This window comes from Phyllostomus hastatus, unplaced genomic scaffold (assembly GCF_019186645.2).
Source record: "Phyllostomus hastatus isolate PE091 unplaced genomic scaffold, TTU_PhHast_1.1 phas_scaffold_39, whole genome shotgun sequence".
NCBI lineage: Eukaryota > Metazoa > Chordata > Mammalia > Chiroptera > Phyllostomidae > Phyllostomus > Phyllostomus hastatus.
In genome coordinates this window covers 33,989,412-34,010,163 of record NW_025334028.1, presented here as the reverse complement: position 1 = coordinate 34,010,163, position 20,752 = coordinate 33,989,412, and the positions used below count along the sequence as shown (strand labels likewise).

The 20,752-nt window shown below is 46.0% G+C and overlaps 1 protein-coding gene across 1 annotated transcript in view; it reads left to right on the top strand.

The window, feature by feature from the left end:
* The window catches only part of ADARB2 (adenosine deaminase RNA specific B2 (inactive)), a 436,890-nt gene that overhangs the window by 408,091 nt on the left and 8,047 nt on the right, over positions 1-20,752 (top strand). Inside the window, exon 9 of the mRNA XM_045820262.1 lies at positions 15,069-15,250. Coding sequence (XP_045676218.1) covers positions 15,069-15,250 — 182 coding nt within the window. The remainder of the gene's footprint in view (positions 1-15,068; positions 15,251-20,752) is intronic.

The following is a 20,752-nucleotide window of genomic DNA, read 5'->3' as shown; positions in this document are numbered from 1 at the left end:
TCAGGAGATGAGAAGGCTGGTCTCACGTGACGGGGGAGGGAGGTGGAGGGAGGGATGTCATGGCAGCATCTCAAACCCCCCCACACACAGGAAATGTGGGGTAGAGCTGAGGGTGGCAGGGTGCCCACAGCACTCAGACCACGAGCACGGTCCCAAGCGTGGTCCTAGCACGTGGACACCTGTGAAGTGGGACTGTCTCTCCTGCTGTCACTCAAATAGCACCTTGCTCAGGCCTGGCACATGCCACTGCTCCTCAAACATTTGCTGAGGGGTTGCATGGCTGCTTTACCTCTACCACATGAAGTATCCATCCACTGCTGCCTTTCTCCTGGAAAGCAGAGAGCAGGGCAGTCAGAGGGGGCAGGCAAAGGTGAAGGGTCCCTCTGTGGACTCAGGGGCCAGGGCAACCCAGACCACCCCCAGGGGGCCTCACAGGCTCCAGGGGGAAGGCAAGTGCCACAGGACCCCACAGAGGGTCCCATCCTCTCGGGACCTCCCTTCCTTGCTCTCCGGGGGCAGATAAAAGCTCAGCCCCTGTTCTCAGGGGCATCCAAATTCTCAGGGGGATTACCAAATGGCTGCAGGAGAAATAGGGCCATTTGCTTCCCAGGTTTCTAGCCCCTGGTCCAGCAAAGGCAACAGGAGGACCCAATGACAATGATCAAAGCACTAATTCCGCATCAGAGGGAACAGCTGCTGTCTTCAGCCAGCTTGTCTTTCAGGGAATGGTGCGTCCCTACCTTGTGATATTTTCACCTGTACATGAAGCAGGAAAAAAGAAGCAATTTTCGCCCTAACCAAAATTCTCTTGGTGCTCTAAGATCACATCAGTTTCTAAATCCCTAGAAAAGTGAAGTGAATTAATGCTGCAAAACTGAAATTTCATTGTCTCTGGGATTTTAACCATCAGTAGACAGCAAATTCAATGAGACTACAAAACCCACATGACGTGAGCTGCCCACAGGTCTGCCAACAGCAATGCCGCTGCTCAAAGTCGGGTTCTGCTCTTTCCAGTAAAATCTACTGGAAAAACGAAGACTGAGTTGCATCCCCTCCAGGAGTTTTCAAAGTGTCCTGGTTGGAGAAAGGCTCTAGAATGCTTCTGAAGAGCAGTACACACATGGAGCCGTCGTGACCTCCTGGCTCTGGGCCGGCTGCAGAAACGGCTCTCCCTGGACGGACCCAGGAATTCATCCACAAGTGCACGGTGGACGCGAGCTCCCCAGGGAGGCTCTCACTCACCTGGTTCTGGACCCCAAATCTGGTGGCGACACGCAGAGGGGCACAGTGCGGTGGGAGGAGCCCAGGAGGAGGTGCTGGCACCAGGTTCCCTCTCATCCCTCGCTCAGTCCCTTAGAGCCCACCCCCTTCCTGCTGCTTTCTTTTCATTTGTTTTCTCCTCACATTTTTTCTTCCCCCTTTCTCTGTCAGTCCTTCTCTCTGTCTGTCTCTGCCTATGTCTCTGTCTCTGTCTCTCTCTGTCTCTGTACCTACCTCTCTGTCAATCTGTCTCTGTGCCATCTCTGTCCCCATCTGTCTCTCTGTGTCTCTGTTTCTTTATTCTCTGTCTCTGTCTCTCTATACATCTCTATATCTCTCTGTCTAATCCATCTCTGTTTCTGTCCCTCAGTCTCTCTGCCTCTCTCTCTGCCTGTCTCTGTCTCTTCATCTCTCTATTCTCTGTCTCTCTCTGTCTCTGTCTCTGTCTGTCTCTGTCCCTCTCCCACCCACCTCTTCCCTGGACATGCCACCCTCTCTGCGCCCTCTCACACTTCGCCCCCACACTGACGGCCTCCCACCACCCGCACACCCCACCCGGACCTTTCCTTGCACAGGCTCCATCCTCACCTGCTGACACTACCAGAATTCCTTCTACTTGGCACTGTCTGCTCCTGCGTTTGAGGGGGTCATCTGTGTCACAGTGAGGCACAGCGGTGGCTCCTCAATAGCACTTGTTGATGAGGAGGGACAGTGATGAGGAGGAGGAGGATGAAGAAGAAAAATGCCACCCGCAGCAAGCTGTCCTGCCTGTGCCAAGCCAGGGCAGCTGGCAGCCTCCTCACCTTTGGCGTGGCAGTGTCTGTGCATCCACCAGCGTCAAACTCAACACAAGGTAAGGACATTAGCACTGAGGCGCCAGCTATTTTAGCCCGGGCCACCGTTGCCACTTTTGAGTGGGAGCATATGTTATGCTAATGATTCAGACCATAAGCATCTGTGCTGCGCACTATTTGTGCACAAGCTTCGCAAAGAGACCATCTGATACTGCATCTTCATCTGTTCCCTGTCCTGTGCAGGAGCAAAAATTGAACCTAGGGTTTAGGTAGTGTTCCAAATAAAATGCGAATGAAATGAAATATTCCAGCTAAAGAAGCAGAGGTCGAAGGACACAAAGATGCGGAAGTCACAGCTGCTCCTTCCAGAGTTTATAAAACGGTGGGCAGACACACACTTGGCTACAAAACCTGTAACCAGGATGCATGCTAGAGCCGTCTAAGCCCTCCAGAGCTGGTTATTTTAAGACAGTTTTGAAAAGTAATTGTTAAGCACAGCCATTATTAAAATTAAACTATATAAACTTACTACTAAATGTGTTATATTAAAACAAAGGCTACAGATATTTAAAATGTACCACCGTCCTAATTATCTTACTACACTTTATTGGTTTTGCTCTTGGAGTCATTAACACCTGCTGTATCTGCAGGGTGAGGTGTGTGCTGCCGCTCATCTCCAGCCGAGTCTGCGTTCGGCGACATCACGCGGGTCACCTGAAATCGGCCACAGGGATGGTAGTTACACTGTAGAAATTGTCGAAACCTACAAATCAGTGCCCTTCCTTTCTTTTCTTTCTTTCTTTCCTTCTTTCTTTCCTTCCCTCCTTCTTTCTTTTTTTTCTTTCTTTCTTTCTTTTTTCTTTTTTTCTTTCTTTCTGAGAGCCAACTGTTACCAGCCTACCACTGAATGTCAGTGTCATGAGGGGCCTTAAACTTGTGTGCACAGAGTCTGAAAATAACAGGTTTAAGATAGCTCTGACATCTCTCCTCTCTCAGAAGATAGCAAATTCACAGATCAGAAGCCTAGAACTTGGTGTGTGTGAGGGCAGAAGACAGGGGGACAATGGGACTAGACTAGATGGGAGGGACCCTTTTAACTCACATACTGGAGAGAAAACAGCTGTGACCTCCTAGAAATGGTGTTCAGAGGGATAAATGGCCCAGGTCCTACCTTTGTTGGAAAACAGAAGCCTCAACTGAAAACCTGCCTCCAGCTCTCCCTCACCAGATGGACAGACATCCATCTGTCGGCCCATTCCTTGTCCTTTGACTCAATTCTTGCCTCTCGCTTCTCTGGGGCCTCCACCACCACGTGCCTCCTTATCATTCCTGCATCCTCTACCTGAAACTGACCATGTTGTCATGACAGCAGCTCATCTTTCTCATCTTAAGAAGTAAATCCTGAAGCCCAGCACGCTCTGAGAACTGCCGTGGTGGGCTTCCTTTCTGGGCCGGACCTCCTGAGAGTACTGCCATGCTCACCTGGCCTCTCCATAGGCACCTCTGGCCTCACTCTGCACCACCGGGCAAAGTCACACCCACTGAGATCAATAAGGGGGTCACTGTCCTCCTCCCAGTCCCCTAGCACATGTTCCCCCTTCAAAACTGTGCCCTAGGATGGGCCCCAGTGCCTGACCACCAAGATGAGAGGCTCAGCATTGAGGAGTTTACCTTCCCACCTGAGTCCGGCTCCTTCCTCCTGAGAATGTCACCCTCTCGGTGAGCTCCATTCCCAGGTCCCATCAGCACTTTGCACACACAGGCAAAGCGAGTGCTAACCAAGGACATGAGGAACAGCGGGCAGTGGACTTGGGAGCGAGTGGATGAAAAGCTGTCCCAGCATGTGGCCACGAGGGCATTTAACCCCCCACAGCTGTGTCAGCAACACTCTGTCAAGCGGTGGAGACAGCCCGGTGCTGGCAGGGGCTGACCGCTGATGGCTGTCCTTGTTGCTGACTTGACACTGGTGGTTGAGAACACAACTTGACTATTAGTGAGCACACGGAGTCAAGACTTGCACTGATCACTGAAGGTGAAGGCCAGGGAAGACAGAGGCCATTTCCGACTTTCAGCCGCACCATCTGACTGAGGCATGAAACACGGTACTTCTTGGCACCCCTCACATGACACGCACACCGTGCAGATGGTCAGCACTCAGGAAATGCTGGACGAAGGAAGCCTCCTCTTGTCGGCATGGCAACAATGTGAAATGTGGATGCCGTGGCAGGACAGAGCCCCACCTGGAAACTGAAACTGTGACTGTTCAGTGTCCCTTGCAGACGGCTTTGGAAAGGTGAAAACAATGTCTTCTGCCAACACCCTAATTTCTGCCCTTCTCAGCTGCCCAAGCTAAGAAGTTATGTGTGCTGCCCATAAATATTACAGTGTGTCTCTAACCAACTATAACTACCAATTTTCTTTCCCGGGAAATGCCCAAGGACCTTACTGCACTGTTGTCTGGAGTCCACAACCATAATATTTAGTGATTTAAAAATTCCTCCCTTAACACGTGCAGTTTATTTCAGCAGCCAGGAAACAGCAGTGTCAGACTGACTGCCTTCATCTCTTACTCCATGTGACATTGGTGTATTAAAATGAAGTAAATGAATGAAACCATATCTTTAATTCAGGTAAAGAAGGTACATCCATACTACGCAGACTTGTAACTCTCTCTTTTTAAAAAAAGATTTTATTTCTCTACTTTACAGAGAGGAGAAAAGAGGGAGAGGACAAAGGAAAGAAACGTTGATGTGTGAGACATACACTGATCAGTTGCCTCTCGCACGCCCCCAGCTGGGGACCTGGCCTGCAGCCCAGGCTTGTGCCCTGACTGGGAATCGAATCAGCATCCTTTCAGTTCTCAGGCCAGAGCTCAATCCACTGAGCCACACCAGCCAGGGCTGTAATTCTCTTTGCAAACCTACTTTGATGTCAGTGAAAAAAAAAATGAATTGGAGCTGGTTGTATCAATAGATCCAACAGCCAATACAACTCTGTTATTTCCAGCCTATGAATCAAAAGTGAGACCATACACAGGTCTCACTGCTAGGATCAATAGTTCCTAAGTAATAATACAAATTAGACCACAACAGGCATTCTTCTGAGTACGGAATTCCATGAATAACAATTGCTATCATTTTATAATATCAGTAGTAAGACAGGTTTACAGTAAAACATGTTATAGAAACCCTGAAATTTTTACAGTGATTTCAATGAGCCATAAAACATTGTGAAGAAACTTTCTAGAATTCCATCGATAGGATAATTTTCCCCATTTCCTTCTGGATCATCTAAAGTTTCCAATGATCCTTTCCTTGGTCCTCTCTACATTGATTTTCAGATGCTCTGTAGAGCCCACAGCAACACCCATGAGTCTTCGGGAAAGTACATGACAGGAAAGGGTGACAGGCTTAACTGCTGGGGCTCATTCTTATCATGGTTAGAACCCTATCGCAAAGAAGGCCAATCCCCTGAGCATCAGCTTACAGCACTTTTTCACAAGACCTTTATCTAAGTTTCTCTGGGAATAATTTAATGAACTAATTTCTCTCCAATATAAATAAGAGGGTCAGCCCACATGAGCACATGGGAGATTCTCACACAGCTTCCTCTGTCCCTAAGCAACTTCCCTCCCCATTCAGGGAAATCCTGAGCTGTCACTAGACCTGCTCCCCACGATCCACTTGAAGTGCCTCCACCCTTATCAGGGATCAGGGTTCAGCAACACATGGAACTACTCCCTGCAGAAGGGCAGGATCCTATCCTGTGCAGCCTCTCCAGGGCCCACCTGCCTCTGCACCAAGAATATCACTAACTACTCACCATTGGCCTCAAAGGACTATTTCCACCTGATAAGAATCTCATCTTCTGTAGCTATTCATCTGGTTTACACCTTGTCCCCTTAATAGATGACACCCCAAGAGAGACAGCCTGAGTCTTGTGCACCTCTGTGCTTCTTCAAGGTTCCAGAACGCCCTGCAGGACCTGGGAAGATCCCACAGACATGACACTCACATAAGCATCCTGAGACATAAGGCACATTCTAGGGATGGTGGGCACAGTTTACAGAGACCAGCCTGGAAGCAATGGAAGAAGTCCAGCCCTGGAACCTGACAAGTGTCTTGGAAACATAAGAGGCTTCCCACCACTGAATGTGCAGGTCAGAGCACCTTCTCTGGAAAGTGGGACGTACCTGTCCAGCACCTATGCTGATCAGAACAAGCCAATGGAAGACAGGGATGAAATGTCTTGCTCTGTATAGGAGGAAACAAACATGAAAGGCTGGCCCTACACCCCAATCAGGAGACAGGTGACCTGCACCTGGTGAAAGGACTGTGAGACTCCCTTTTGTGGAGGTACCTGTATCCACAGGGCTACAAGTGCTCACAGAATGGGAAGGTAGAGTTTTTGTGGTCTGATATGGTGGAGGGATAGCACTTGGCCATATTGGCAAGTGAGAAGAAATCACACAGGCTGAGTACTCGCTAGCTGACCAACCCAGGACACCCTGAGCGTGGGCAGAGGCTGCACCTGCAGACTCAGATTTTCACAGTGTTTTCAATTTCCCTAAGTCCAGGGCTCAAGGTGACTCTGCCAGGTGAGGAGAGCTGCTGCTATCACATTAATGTCATTGTTGCTCAACTCATTTCAAAGACACAGGACCTGAAACTCAGGAAAACATGTGATGTGCCAGGTATGTCCACTGGTTGGCACAGCTAATGACGTCTATTTTCTTGAAAGCCTTGGTCAGAAAGCAGGTAGGTCCCCAGGCTATCTGAGCGATGTCACACTCAGCTTCTCTGGGAACAACGCCTGGGACATCACTGCAGTGGGAGGTTGGCGGTGCCACTCAGAACCCGAACGCCCAACACTGACTGTCAGACGCGAACATAACTTCCTGAGTGGCAGCCAGAGCTCTCTCTCCCGCTTTGATGGGAAAAGCACCCCAGAATCTTGAAGTGGGATATACCAGCTAAGTTTCTCTTCCTTTAAAAATAATTTTAAAGCAGAAAACAAAATCTGATTTCTTTTCTTTTGAACAGAGGTGTTGGAATTACCAGAAAAAAATTCTAGGCCATGAAAGTCTTTTGACAGGGAAATAACTTCACCTTTCTAGATTTTTGGTCCAAAAGAAACTGTAGTTAAAACCCTGAAGCAAAATACCACTTTGAAGATAAAAGCCAGTTGAAATGCTCCAAGTGGGGAAATTATCCTTATAGGTGAACTGGTTTTGCAGCAACGACAGAACAAGACCACAAAGTCCCCATGGCCACAGACAACGCTACATGCCCCTGAAGCTAATCCGGATGAGAGGGGAACAATGGAAACAGTATTAGGAGATCAACCCATCACTGCTGGAAAACCAGCTCCACATGGGTGGCATCACAGACGTGAAGGTTCCCCCATTAAAAAGTAAAACACAATAAAGGAAAATTAGAAAAAGCCAAAAAGTAGGAAGTAACCAACTAACTAATATCCCAATAGTCACAGAAAACAGCAGTCAACTTTTGCAATATTTGCATTAATCTTTTTTCCTAAATGCACATTTTTCCTGTTGTCGGCATTTTGCCATTGATGGCAGTTTGCTCATATTACCTTACAGTTATGGCTTCTTCTAAAATAACAAGCAACTTAATGCCTGCAACATGGTGTCTCATATTGTGTCTATAACATTGTGTGTAACATTGTGTCACATTGTATCTAGTGTGTAACATTACATCTCACACTGTGTCTATATTATGTATAACATTGTATGTATTGTGTCTACAACACTGTAATAATTGTGTCTGTAACATTGTCTGTAACATTGTGTTTCATATTGTATCTATAACATTGTATATTACATTGTATTCATATGCCTTCAGTACAGTTTCCTGTGGCTGGATATCTGGAATGTTCCCAAGTGATTGCTCCTGTAAGCAACATTTCCATGATATCTTTGTACAAAGCTTTTCCCCAAATCTCCACATGCATACTTGGGACATACTCCCCACAGTGGAGAATGGAGCCCATGGTGGAGGGTAAACAGTAGGTTCTCATAAACAGGAGATGCGGCAGATCACCTGATGGCCCACAGTGGATGTGCTGAGCTGAATGGTGGCCCCCAAAAGATATGCCCATGTCCTCAGGCCCAGAACCTATGGCTATGACCTTGTATACCAGGTGGTAGCAAGTTAAGAATAGCGAGAGGAGGTGCTTATGCCAGGTCATTCAGGTGGCTTTCAACACAACTACATGCATCTTGTAAGAGAGGCAGAGGGTTGTGTGGAGACGGAGGCAGAGAGTGGAACCACGTGTCTATAAGCCACGGAACACGAAGGACGGTCACCGCCACTGGAAAATTAAAGAGAGGCCTGCGCTGATTCTCCTGGAGCCTCCAGAGGAAGCACAGCCCCACTGACGCCTTGGCCTTGGACTCACGGCCTTCAGAACTGTGGGAGAATAAATGTCTGTTGTTTCAGGCTGCCCTGTTTGTGGTGGTGTGCTGTGGAAGCCCTGGGTGGGAGATACTGAACCCAAGTTATTTAATCTTTGGAAAATCATAGAACAAGAAAAAGTTGCAGTAAAATCTTTTCCTAAAATGCCGCCATTACTACCACCTGGTGAAGATGGACCAAAACTGCAGAAAATGGTTGTGTCACCACGTCAATGGAAATTAACCTTCAAAACTACGAACTGCACTGGGCAGTGCACCGAAGTGATGGTGGTCCCACTGTCCTCCAGCTTAAAGGCGTGCGACTGGCCATGTCCTTTGCCTCCACGAGACAAGGACTCAGGCAACAACAAACATCACCGTCATGCCCCATCCTGCAGACGCTGTTTCTCCGGCTGTGAGAGGCCAGCCTACACCTCACTAGCAGGCAAACACCAGTCTCCTGAAGAATGGGGAAAACCAGGGAGATGTTTCTGGCTTTTGTCTCTAGAAATCAAAAGTTGAGTGGCATATAAAAATCTAAACCTTCTGGAACTAATGTTCCTTTAGACATGGTTTCTAATTTTATGTACCTGAGCATTTATTGATCACAATGGGTCTTTAAATGAGCAGATTAAAACTTTCTCCATAATAATGAACTGTAAAAATTACAGCTGCTCTCTGGGGACCACAGCACTGTCTGGCTCTGAACTTAGATTTCAGGCTGTGAAGAGTGAGTTTCTCCTGATGGCACCGACTGCTACTCCCCGTCCTCTCAAGGTGAGTCCCTCCTCCTCTCTGCCACCAGCCCGCCGGGGAGACCCTGACACTTGAATTACTGGCAGCCACCGTATCTCTAAAGCATTCCAGCTCCCCTGAAATCAGATGAGAGTGTTGTTCATCTTTCCAATCTCAAAATGCAGCTCCTTAAAAAACAACTGTTCTTCCCAAACACCCAAGCCAAAATTTTCACAGCTTGTTTAATCAGCCTTTTACTCTTTTTTTTTTTTTACCAAAGACTTTGTGGTAATCTTACAGCTTTTAACTTAAATCATATGCTATCTCTAGTGATGAAAGCAGTGAATGACAAGTTCAATAACATCGATCTGCTATAAAAGTACTAGCAAGAATTAATAATGCTCTGTGTCTGCTACCTGTTACCCTGCCACACCATCAGGTCTGAGGCAACAGCCCACTGCCTACCACCCACCTCCCACTGGGACCTGGCAAAGGCTCCATTTTTGCAGAATGGAAGCTAGAAACCTAGTTACTCAAGTGAGAGACAACAGGAACATTAACAGGAGAGGAGAGTGGCCTAAATGACAATGGGAGAGGATGCACAGACAGTTCAGCAATGCCATTACGTCAGCAGGACATGGTGGGGACCACAGGGCTGAGGTCACAGGCAAGGAGAAGTAGCTGTGATGTGAGCCTGGGTGGCTTCCTTTCACAGCCTCTATCTTCACAAAAGAAATAGAAAGACATCCTTTAGGGTAAGTACAGTTTGTTCCCCAGGAATCAAGAGGCCAGTGTGGCACCTCCAAGGGCAGGCCAAGGGACCAGGGCTCTGAAGCAACCAGAGCAGGCGGTGTAGGTCCGCAGGGGCCCTTCCCCAGACCACACACTCAGCAACGAATGGGCAAGACTGTCTATACCCTGCATGGCCCCCACCATCACCATCCCCTAGAAGTCTTCACCCCGTGGAGGAGGCTGGGATGAGGTGGAACTGACAGGACCTGGGAACAGTCCAGACACAAGTTGTGCTGTTGGTCCTCCAAGAATATTCACATCCTACCAGTGTGTGGGGTGGAGACTTAGCCACAGAGGTCATGTCAAGAGAAGAGACATTTTTCAGGTAGGATTTAGGGAAGAGAAATGAGACTGTGTGTGAAGTGGAATTAATCTCTTTCAGCCAAAAATAACCTGAAGCGGCACAACATCACACTGACCCCAACCAACTGCCTGCAGAATAACCCGTGTTTCCTGGGTGCCCATCCCCCGCTTCGCTGTCAATACTAGTGTCCACCAGATACTGTGTTGTTCAGATGGTTTTTGCTGCCATGACACATATGAACTTCCTGAGGGGGTCCTGGGAGCCATAGAGCAGCTCAGAAATGCAACAGGCTCCACACCAGTTATCTGCTTTGTGTGACAAACCGCCCCAAAGCCTAGTGTCCTGAAAGAGGTCATTTGTTTTGCTGCAAACCTTCATGGTATGCAGAGTATCTTGACACCCAGGGCTGCTCCCTGGGGCTAGAGGACTGACTTTCAAGATGGTGCACGCCGAGGTTGGCACGAGAGTGTTGACCAGCAACTGGGGTTCCCTTGTGGACTACTGAGGACCCCACCACAGCACAGTGGCTAGGATCCAAGAGGAGACGATACTGGAGGCGACAGCGTGAGTGAGGGCTGGGTGATACACACATGGTCTCTGTGGCGATGGCGATACCCGAACTTGGCCGGCTCATGGCCTACGAAGGGGTGAGGATAGAGAAGTGGCAGGATGGCAATTAGGACGGAGGAGCAGTCCAGCCCAGAGAAGGTGCGGCAGAGAGGTCGGGCCAGCGGGGCAGGGGCACCAGGGAACACAGAGACCCACGCCCCCAGCGGCAGGCAGGCTGCAGGCAGTTATGCTTTCTGTGAATGTGCCATAATTTATTTAACCATTCTCTACTAAGAGATTTTATTATTTCTAGTTTTTGTTTTGTTTTGTTTTGTTTTGTTTGCTCTGTATGTACACACACACACACACATCCTTGCCTTTTATTGAGAGTATGCATGGGATGAATTCCTAACAGTGATATTATATAGTGAAAGGGTTACTGATTTTCTTTTACTTAGAAAGGCCCAAAGGAAGATATCAAGAGGGTGGAAACAGGATGGGCCATTTGTGCAGAAACGCCTCTGACTTGGCACTATTGCCTGTCTTGGTCGAAGAAGTGAGGGGAGAAATTGTGAGAATGGGGGTGGGAGAGGAAGATGGGGGGAGAGTGTCAACCCCTGGAACACAGTCTTCTCTATGAGAGATGTCATTTGATGGACAGTGCTGATTGATGGAGAAGTTCTGTTACTGTTATGGCCATGTCACCAGTGTGGAGATCCTCAGAACCATCTGCCAGCCCTCCCCATAGTCAGGGGACCAGCAGGAGACTTAGAGGGGCAGGCGGTGGCCAAGGACAGCTCAGCTGACTTCTGTCAGGATTTGGGTTCCACCTAATTTTTACTCTGAAGTCTGCACTGGGTGCTTTGCTGCATAGCTCAGCTATGTCTCCCAGTGGAATTACCTGGGGACCCTGAAAACACTGGTCCATGCTGTCCCCTGGGCCAATCCTGATTTGTGGGGAGACTAGGCCCCGGGAGATTCCCAAAGCTCCTCAGGTGAGCCCAATGTGCACCAAAGTTGGAAACCGCTACTGTGGGCTCTTGCTGGACATGGGATCCTTATCATGTTTCTTAGAGTTCATTTTCAAGGTTTTCATTCTGTTCCATTGAGCTCTGTGTCTGTTCTTATGCTAGGTTAAGTATATTTTTTGATGGTACTTGAACGATGCACCAGGCTTCACTGTAACTTTGGAGAGTTATATCTCCTTTCTGGGCCATGTCAAGTGGCGAAAACAATGGACAGGGACAGCCGTCACTCAGAACATGCACCAGTAACCACTGTTCTCTGTCTACACCCTAGGCTCGAGGGGGGAGTGATGTCTGAAGAAGGGCCCCTCCCTGTGATTGTTTCCTCTGAGTCTTGAAGCCAAGGTTTGAACTGAGCAAAGAGATTGCTTCTCCTGGTTAAATAAAGGCAGCCTTGCCCTGACTGGGTGGCTTAGTTGGTTGGAGCATCATCCTGAGCACTGAAGGGTTGCAGGTTTGATCCCCACTCAGGGCTCTTGCAGGGGGCAGCCGATCAATGTTCCTCTCTCTCTCTCTCCCTTCCTCTCTCTCTAGGGTCAATGAACGTGTCCTCGAGTGAGGATTTAAAAAGAAGAAAAAAGAAAGGCAGCTTTTCCCCAAAATCTCATTCCCACTTACCTTTGGTATTTCAGTGATTGACAAATAGACAAAAATGTATTTACTTAGGGATTATCTATATTGAAAACTAGACATGGCTTTTTTTTCTCTGTCAACATTGCAATAATATCATCTGTTTGAACAAAAGGAGAGATATTTTCCCATTCAATCCTGAGTGCTGAAAATTCTCCGGTTTATATTTGGAAAGACGTTTGGTTTTATTGATCCTGTTTGCTGAATAACTTTAAACTCCTAGAGCCAGGCAAGGAGAACATTGATTTTCTCTTTATTGTAAAGGTTATTAGCAAGAAACCAGATATAGAAATTATTTGTCTTCAGACAGTCCCATAGAATCAGAACCACTCAAATATGTTCCAGGAGTTTTGTTCAAAGCCAATACACAGGTGGCCTAAAGCACAGTGATGTCTCTTCTAGGAATACTACTTTTATTGTTCAGGATGCAGCTTAGTTCAAGGAAGTGCTTTCTTCCTAGTGGGGGAAATATCCACTTCCCTGCTTTTAATTGGTAAGACGTGCTAAAACTTCACTAACTCTCTGAGATAAATTAAGACACCCACTCAGGTCTGCCCCCCAGAATCCTTCCCCATAAACGGTTACGTAGCATCATAACTGCAAATCTTCCACATCTAGACCCTTCACTATAAGAAAATCTGCTCTCGTCAATGCACACAAACACCAGAAAGCCTATATTGTGGTTGAAAACAAAGTGTACACTGAAAAAACAAATACCAAGGACTTTTATAGTGAAACAGACTTACTGTTAAATGTTCTGTTTTTTGTTGTTGGCGTACATTCCCAGCCTCTTCAAACCTAAAAGGAGGTATGCAAAATACCAAAAAGGTGACTTTGTTTAATGTTTCCTCATTTTTTGGTGTGTCCTTAGTACTGCCCAGAAATTCTAGTTTCCGATTTGAGGGAAGGCGCCAAATCCCACAATCCCCACTCAGACATGTGGTGTCATTCCTTCCAGAAAAGCGCGGCCACCACAGACTCCTTGCGAGGGCTTTTCTGAATTCACCCCCAGAGCCCAGGTCACCGCGTCAGATTGTGCCATGTGGTGAAAATAAAGGTCTCTGCAGAAACGGTATTGCCAAATGATGGAGTCCCTGAAATCTGTGATAAGTTCTTCTGTTGCCTTCAGAAATGTCTGCTCCTCCAAAACTTTCTGCCGTTTACACTCTGGCGAGATTCCAACTGTGTGGAGGACAAGCCCTTTGTGCCTTTCTGAGAGAAACGACAGGACTTACAGAAATGACCACCATTGTTTTAAGTGAAGCTATGCAAGTCTGATAAAGTAAATGTTTCATAAAACCAATGACTGTTTAAACCGTAGGACTAAATTGTTTGTATATAAATATTACCCTTTATATTCCATTTGAGTTTTATGTAGATGAACACATTACTTTAATGACCCGCGTTTGCGCAGGGGGAGTGGGAGTGTGCCGTGCTCGCCAGCCAGATGGCTGCTTTTTCTTGCATGAGATTGAAAGATGCTTCTCATTCACCACAATGCTTCTGAGGCAGATTAATGTCGCCAGCTAAATTGCTTGTGTTTTTGGAATAAAATTTAAAGAGAACTTTTTAAAGCAATTGGTGTCGCAGGTTCTCGGAGCAGATTGCTCTCCAGGTAGGGCGTGCTGGTGTGAACACTCGGTAATTAATGGAAAGGGTTCTGTGTTAATTGACTGCTTCGGGAAAGAGGAAACGTAATGACTCCTTATTAATCATGAAAAGAAACGTGCGGCACGGAGGCACCACAATAACCGCTCTAACGTGGAAAGATGTTAATTAATGAAAAGAACAATGATGTAAGAAATTAGCTGCATAATGCTCACTGCCGATGGCAGTTGGGTTTAAACACGTTATTTAGAGTAGAAGTCACAGAATGGCGACTCAAGTCTCAGATATGTGTAGCCTTGTACCACCAAACCGTGGAGGGTGAAAATCTTAAAATGCCCCTGTCATCTTTGCTTGAAGAATCAAAAACACTCAGCCAGAGCTTACTTATTTCAGACAAAATGGGCTCACCCTTCAGCTCTGATCTGGCATCTAAAACCACCCCAAAGTGAAACAAGGTCACACTGATGTCATTTAATTCCAACACCATGGGTCACACAGACTGCTGAGGACACAGCAAGGGATGAGAGTATTTTCCCTCACCTGAAATGAACAAACTGCATTTCTGATATTTCCCAACTAAATATAAAGAAAACTGAAGATTCTCTTCAGGGATTGAGTGTCTTTTATCTCTTTTAATCTAATTTTAAGTCCTTGAGGGAATATATAGCTTCCAGTGCATCTAACAATCCATTTCCAGAAAAGGAGGCCACGTTTATTGAGGTGCACCAGACCCTGTCCCCGGCAGTTAAAAATCTCAGATCACTAGCAGCAAAGCTGACGGCTCCTGTCAGTCTGCACGGTGGGGACAGTAACACCTCGGAGCAGAGCGGAGGGAAGAAAGGCACAGGCACCTTGCACAACAGGCCCAGCTGGAGCCTGCCTGAGGGGCCTGAGAGGCTGCCCCTTCCATCCTCACCCAGGAGAGCAAACGCACTGACCCCTCCCTCTTTCTCCAGGTGGAATGTGCTAGGGCTGCAGGGTGCCCTCCTCTGCCACTTCATCGAGCCCGTGTACCTGCACAGCATCATCGTGGGCAGCCTGCACCACACCGGCCACCTCTGCCGGGTCATGAGCCACCGGACTGAGGACATCGGCCAGCTGCCCACCTCCTACCAGCACAACCGGCCCCTCCTCAGCGGTAAGAGAACTCGTCCTCAAAGACACACACCCCTCCAATCAGCTGGCTGGCACAAGCAGGCCCCAAAGGGGCCAAGTCAGATAGATTTTATCCATTTTGGCCAATGGCTTTTTAAGACATAAGGAGCAAAATTAGAGCAATCCAAAACTTAAAAAAGAAGGAAGGTCAGGGAGCATCTCTGAAAGTGAGAAGAGCCACATTTCAGAGAATGTACAATAGGATGCATGAAGCACATCAATGCATCCTGGTGCCACTTTAGCTGCAGTATCCACGGTGCCCAGTGGAAATAAAAATGAATACTCGTGGATGTGTCCAACAGGACAGCAACTTATCTGTCAGCAGGAGCCTTTCCGATGGAAGGCCAGATGGGTGTGAGGCTGGAGGAAGGGACATTGATGACACAGGGCCTGGCTGCCCGGGGTAGGGTGCTGGACTTAGAGGCCCCTGTGTTCTCTGCACCAGCCTGATGCTAGCATGCACTGGGGAAGCACATTTCACAGACAGTGGAGAAAGTCAGGGAGCTCTGGGCTGGAAGCACAATTCCCCATCTTACTCCCAGCTTCCCACGCCACCCATGTTATCAGAGCCAAATGAGGGCAGCCACCCCAGGCTGCCCAGTACAGCCAGTTGTGAGGATCAAGAGTTACATGGTCTTGGAAGTGGTCAAACTCTACCATCACTAGGAGGGAGCGGTTTTGGAAGGTAATGCCTCCACTGTGACCAATGGCCATCCACATGCAGGACCATGGAAGGCTCCTGGCACCGACTGGAGCATATGGAAGCCTCGTCCAGGGCCTGCAGGAAAACACCACACCTCTGAGGCAGCTCCCTGCCTGGAGCAGGTGTGCTCTCTGAGGGGCTGCTGGCACTACTCTGCAAAACCAGACAGGTGTCCTGAGAAAGCAGGGGCTCAACCACCACTCCAGGTGGAGAGTGGGGCTGGCGGGGCTGTGCCTACTGCAGTGACTGACTGCTTCTGGCTCAGACCAGATCATCCGAAACACAAAATAGAAAGATAGAAGAGCTGCTTTTAGTGTGTGACTAAGGGTTGGGCCTAAAATTTATTCCCAAGATTATAAAATTGTTCTAAATTATAAAATCAGGGCAACAATATTGCCCCATGGGAATGGTAGTGAGAACCAAAAGAGAAAACTCATGAAAAGCTAAGCAAGTATTCAGAACATTTCCTCCACTCACTCCAACAATATACAGGGTGAAGCAAAAGTAGGTTTACAGTTGTTCATATGGAAAATAATAGAGTAAATAATAACACAAGAATAAGCTCCATGTTTAGCACACACCTGTAACCCTAATTTTGCCCCACCCTGGACATGAACAATTCTGCAGAGACCAAACTAAACCTGAGGCAAAACCCGAGGAGCCCAAGTCCGCGTCACAGCCGCCGCACACCCTGCGTGCTGCAGCCGGGGCTGTGTGTTCGGGGAAAAGAGCCTTCCTGAAAGTTTGCCTTCAGTCTTCTGTGTGTATTCAATAAGACGGGGAAGTGGGGAGGATGGTCATAAAATTCTGTGTTTTAAATACTCACCTTTTTAGAAAAAAGTGAGTGAAATGGAAACTGACTTTGGGTCTTGATCTACCAGGCTGAGAATGTGACCTGTCTGAGCTTTCAGCCTCAAGGCTCAGTTTTTATTTTTCTTCATCAAGAAAAAAACCACAACAAAGGGGGGATGTACGAATAGGACAGATAATGTCTCTGTGTTAATGGTATATGCCTTTTAATATTGAACATTCTTAATCTATGCTGAAGATAAAACTTATAGTTAGTTCTACAGTCCATGGCAAGATCTTGGCAATGAAAATGAAATTCGAGAGTCAGACCAAAGGAATTGAATGTTATGACTATGGGTTAAGACTTCTGGTTTATGCTCATGTGACAAAAATAACAATCAATAATAAACAGAGAAAAACCTCAGTTGTCTTTCTTCACATGTTTTCTTGATATGGTGAAAATGACTAGCCAGTATATCAGAGGACTTTTCAGATTTCATGTTTCATAAGCAGCTGAATGTATCATGGAGGGTTTTGGTACCTACTGAAATGTCTGCCCACAGTAGCCTGTAAATCCTACTCAGTACCACCTCCCTGCTGCATTCCAGATGCCTCCCTTTAAGGAACAGCAGTGGGTGCAGTGGAGACCTGTTGCCACTTACATCCACATTTTTGTGTGAGTTTGAATATCCAAAATATGGCACACTAAGTGGTAGAATCGAATATGGGATCTCAAGTCTCTTTAATTCAGCAGAAATTTCTGGTGTTGATGATCATGAATAGTATCTTGCAAAATACTAGTGGGTAGAAGCAAACCTTTTATGCACATAAGTAATTTGCAGTATTAGCATATTAAAACAAACACAGACATATTATGAAATAGCCTACAAATTTTTCATAAATTTTAAGAGCATCAAAAAATATATAATAGTTTCCTTTGTCTTATAGTCACTGGAGGTAGGAATTTATCCTCCTGTGCCCTTGAAGGAAATTTGGGGGGCAGGGGGGAATTATTATAAATCTTGCTAGAAAAATCTAAAATCAATCCTAATATCTTTGCATGAAGATCAAAAAATTAGACTCACCAGAAAACTATTTAATAAGACATTTCCATAGATCAGCACTGATCTCCCCAAGCAAATTAAAGAACCCATGGTTTATCAAAAAAATAAAATTTAAATTATAGAAAAAAATTCTTTCCATTTTCTGGGGAGTTTTTAAAATATTTGTATGTTAGTTAAGTTTTGTTTAATTTCTACCATGATTTCAAGGAATTATTTCACAAAAGAACTGAATATCAAACTTAATTACATTGCTCCTGAGAATTTTATGATCTAAGGAAAATACTTCCCTTGTCAATACATTTCGTTTGTCCAAATATTAAGAAGTTGGTCAACATAAGCCAGGCACTCGTTTAATCATATGACAAATGTGTATTGATCTCTCACGTTGTGCCCGCAACCATTTTGCACTGGGAATAGAGCAGTGAATAAGATGGTCAAAAATCAATACTCCCTGGGTGATTACATTCTAGTGGGGAAGACAAGCAAACAAAATATAATGCTTTATAGAAGAATAATGTAAAGAGGAGATTAAAAAGTGGCACTCACTCTAACCAGAGGGTCAGGAAAGATCTGAGAGAGTGACATCTGAGCAAAGTCCTGGAGGATGAGAGAAGGGATGTGTGGGAGGGCCAGAAAGGGCAGGCAGAAGCCAGAGGAGAGGTTCAAGGGCTCAGGAAGCAGGTGGGGCTGCAGCTGCAGTGAGCAGTGAGCAGAGTCAGTTGGTCAGGACTCGGTGTGAACCCTCCGTGAGAGGACCCTTGCAGGGCTCACAGAGCAGCTTGAAATCCTCTCTACCCCTGAATTTAGATTAAGATGATCCTACTAAGAGGTAGAGCAAAATAATCCTACAGAAAATTTTCAAATACAACAAAAACGAGCAGGCATGGGCGGAGACAAGACCACTTTAACAAAACCCAGCAGACAACAGATGATGGGAAGAGACAGATATCTGGGTTCATGGACACAGACTTTCATATACCCATGCTGAACGGGTAGAAGTGACTTTAAAAACAAGATGGGAAATGTAGGGGGAGAGATGGAAGCAAAAAGAAAAAAAACAAATGAGATTTTCAGAAATAAAGAAAGCAATGTGTGTAACAGAGGGTAGGTTTCATTGCAAACTAAGCACAGCTGAGGCAGAAATTCGTTAAGATGGAATGTCACTCTGAAGAAGACCCTGAGAATGCAGCACAGAGACAGACAGAGGATGTCAGGGCTCTCCAGAGAACAGAACCAATAGGAGATGCTCATTTTCCTACTAGCAAAGAGGTTCTTTTAAGAAATTGGCCCTAATAATCATAGGGGCTGGCAAGTCTGAAATCTGCAGGGCAAGCTGAGAGGCTGGACATTGCAGCTGAGTTGATGTTTCAGTCATGTGCAAAGGTAGTCTGCAGGCAGAACTCCTTGCTCTTTGGGGGCCATCAACTGCTTACCTGAGGCCCACCTACATAGGAGAGGGTGATCTGCTTTACTCAGAGTTCATGATTTAAATGTCAGCCCAGGTAAAAATACTCTCACAGCAACCTCCAGCCAAGGGCTGGTCAAGAATCTGGGCGCTACAGCCCAGCCAAGTTGACACATTAAATTAACCATCCCAAAGGAAAAATACAAACATAAATAAATAAATAAATAAATAAATAAATAAATAAATAAAAGGTAAGAGACAGAGTGAGAAAGTCTGATTAAATGTAATAAGAGTTCCAGGACAGGGGAGAAAAAAATGGAGTGGGAGTGATATCTAAAGACATAATAATAACTAAGAACTTTTCAGGACAATGGAAAACATTGAGCTACAGATCTATGAAGCACATTATATCCCAAGAAGAGTTTTTTTAATTTTTTTATTTATTTTTAGAGAGAAGGGAAGGGAGGGAGAAAGAGAAAAGAAACATCAATATATGAGAGAGACATCAATCAGTTGCTTCTCACATGCCCCCAACTGGAAACCTGGCCCACAACCCAGGCATGTTCCCTGACTGGGAATTGAACCAATGGCCTTTTGGTTGGCAGGCTGGTGCTCAATCCACTGAGCCACACTATCCAGGGCCCAGGAAGAATTTTTTAATCCTTCCCTCAGCAGTAAAATTACTTTAAAATAAGATTAAAAAATCTATTTAAAAAGCAGTCATAAAATAAAAGGCAGATCAACCTCAAAGAAGCTAAATCAGACTGAGAGCTGGTGCTTGGAAGACAAAAACAAGGAACCAATACCTTTAAAAAGTTGACAGACAGTTAATCTCAGCCTGGCTGGTATGGCTCAGTTGGTTGGAGTGTCATCCTATACGCCAAAAGGTCAGGGCACATGCCTAGGTAGCACATTTGATCCTTAGTTGGGGCACATATGGGAGGCAACCAATCGATGGTTCTCTGTCACACGGATGTTTCTTTCTCTCCCTTCTTCATTCTCTAAAAAAGAAAATAAAATTAACCTCAACCTAAAAATCTAGAGCCAGTAAAAGCATCCCTTAAAAATAAAGCTGAGAACATTCCAGACAGACAGAAACAGAGATGATTCCACTCTGGCAGACTCGCACTAAAGAAGACACTGATGTGCTATTTGACCATGAGAGAAATGATCCCAAGTGGATAATGCAGAAAAGAGATGAAAGTTATCCACATTTTATTCAGTATAAAACTTGACTTATTAGTACATTTTGAATACTATGGTAGTAGAAAATATATAATTTGAAGCAAAATCAATAATACTCTGCCGAAGTCCCTTTATCCATATCCTTTGAAGTAATGACAATCCTTACAGGAAGCAAGAACCATGTCGTTATCAGGTTATAAAATGATATATTCAAATTCTTTCCTGCCATAGAGGAAATGTCACATCTTGTGAACATCCTGTGAGCCTGTGCATCCTACACTTTGAGGAATACAAACCACAATCATTTATGATCACAAATAAGATGACGTTCCTATTGAC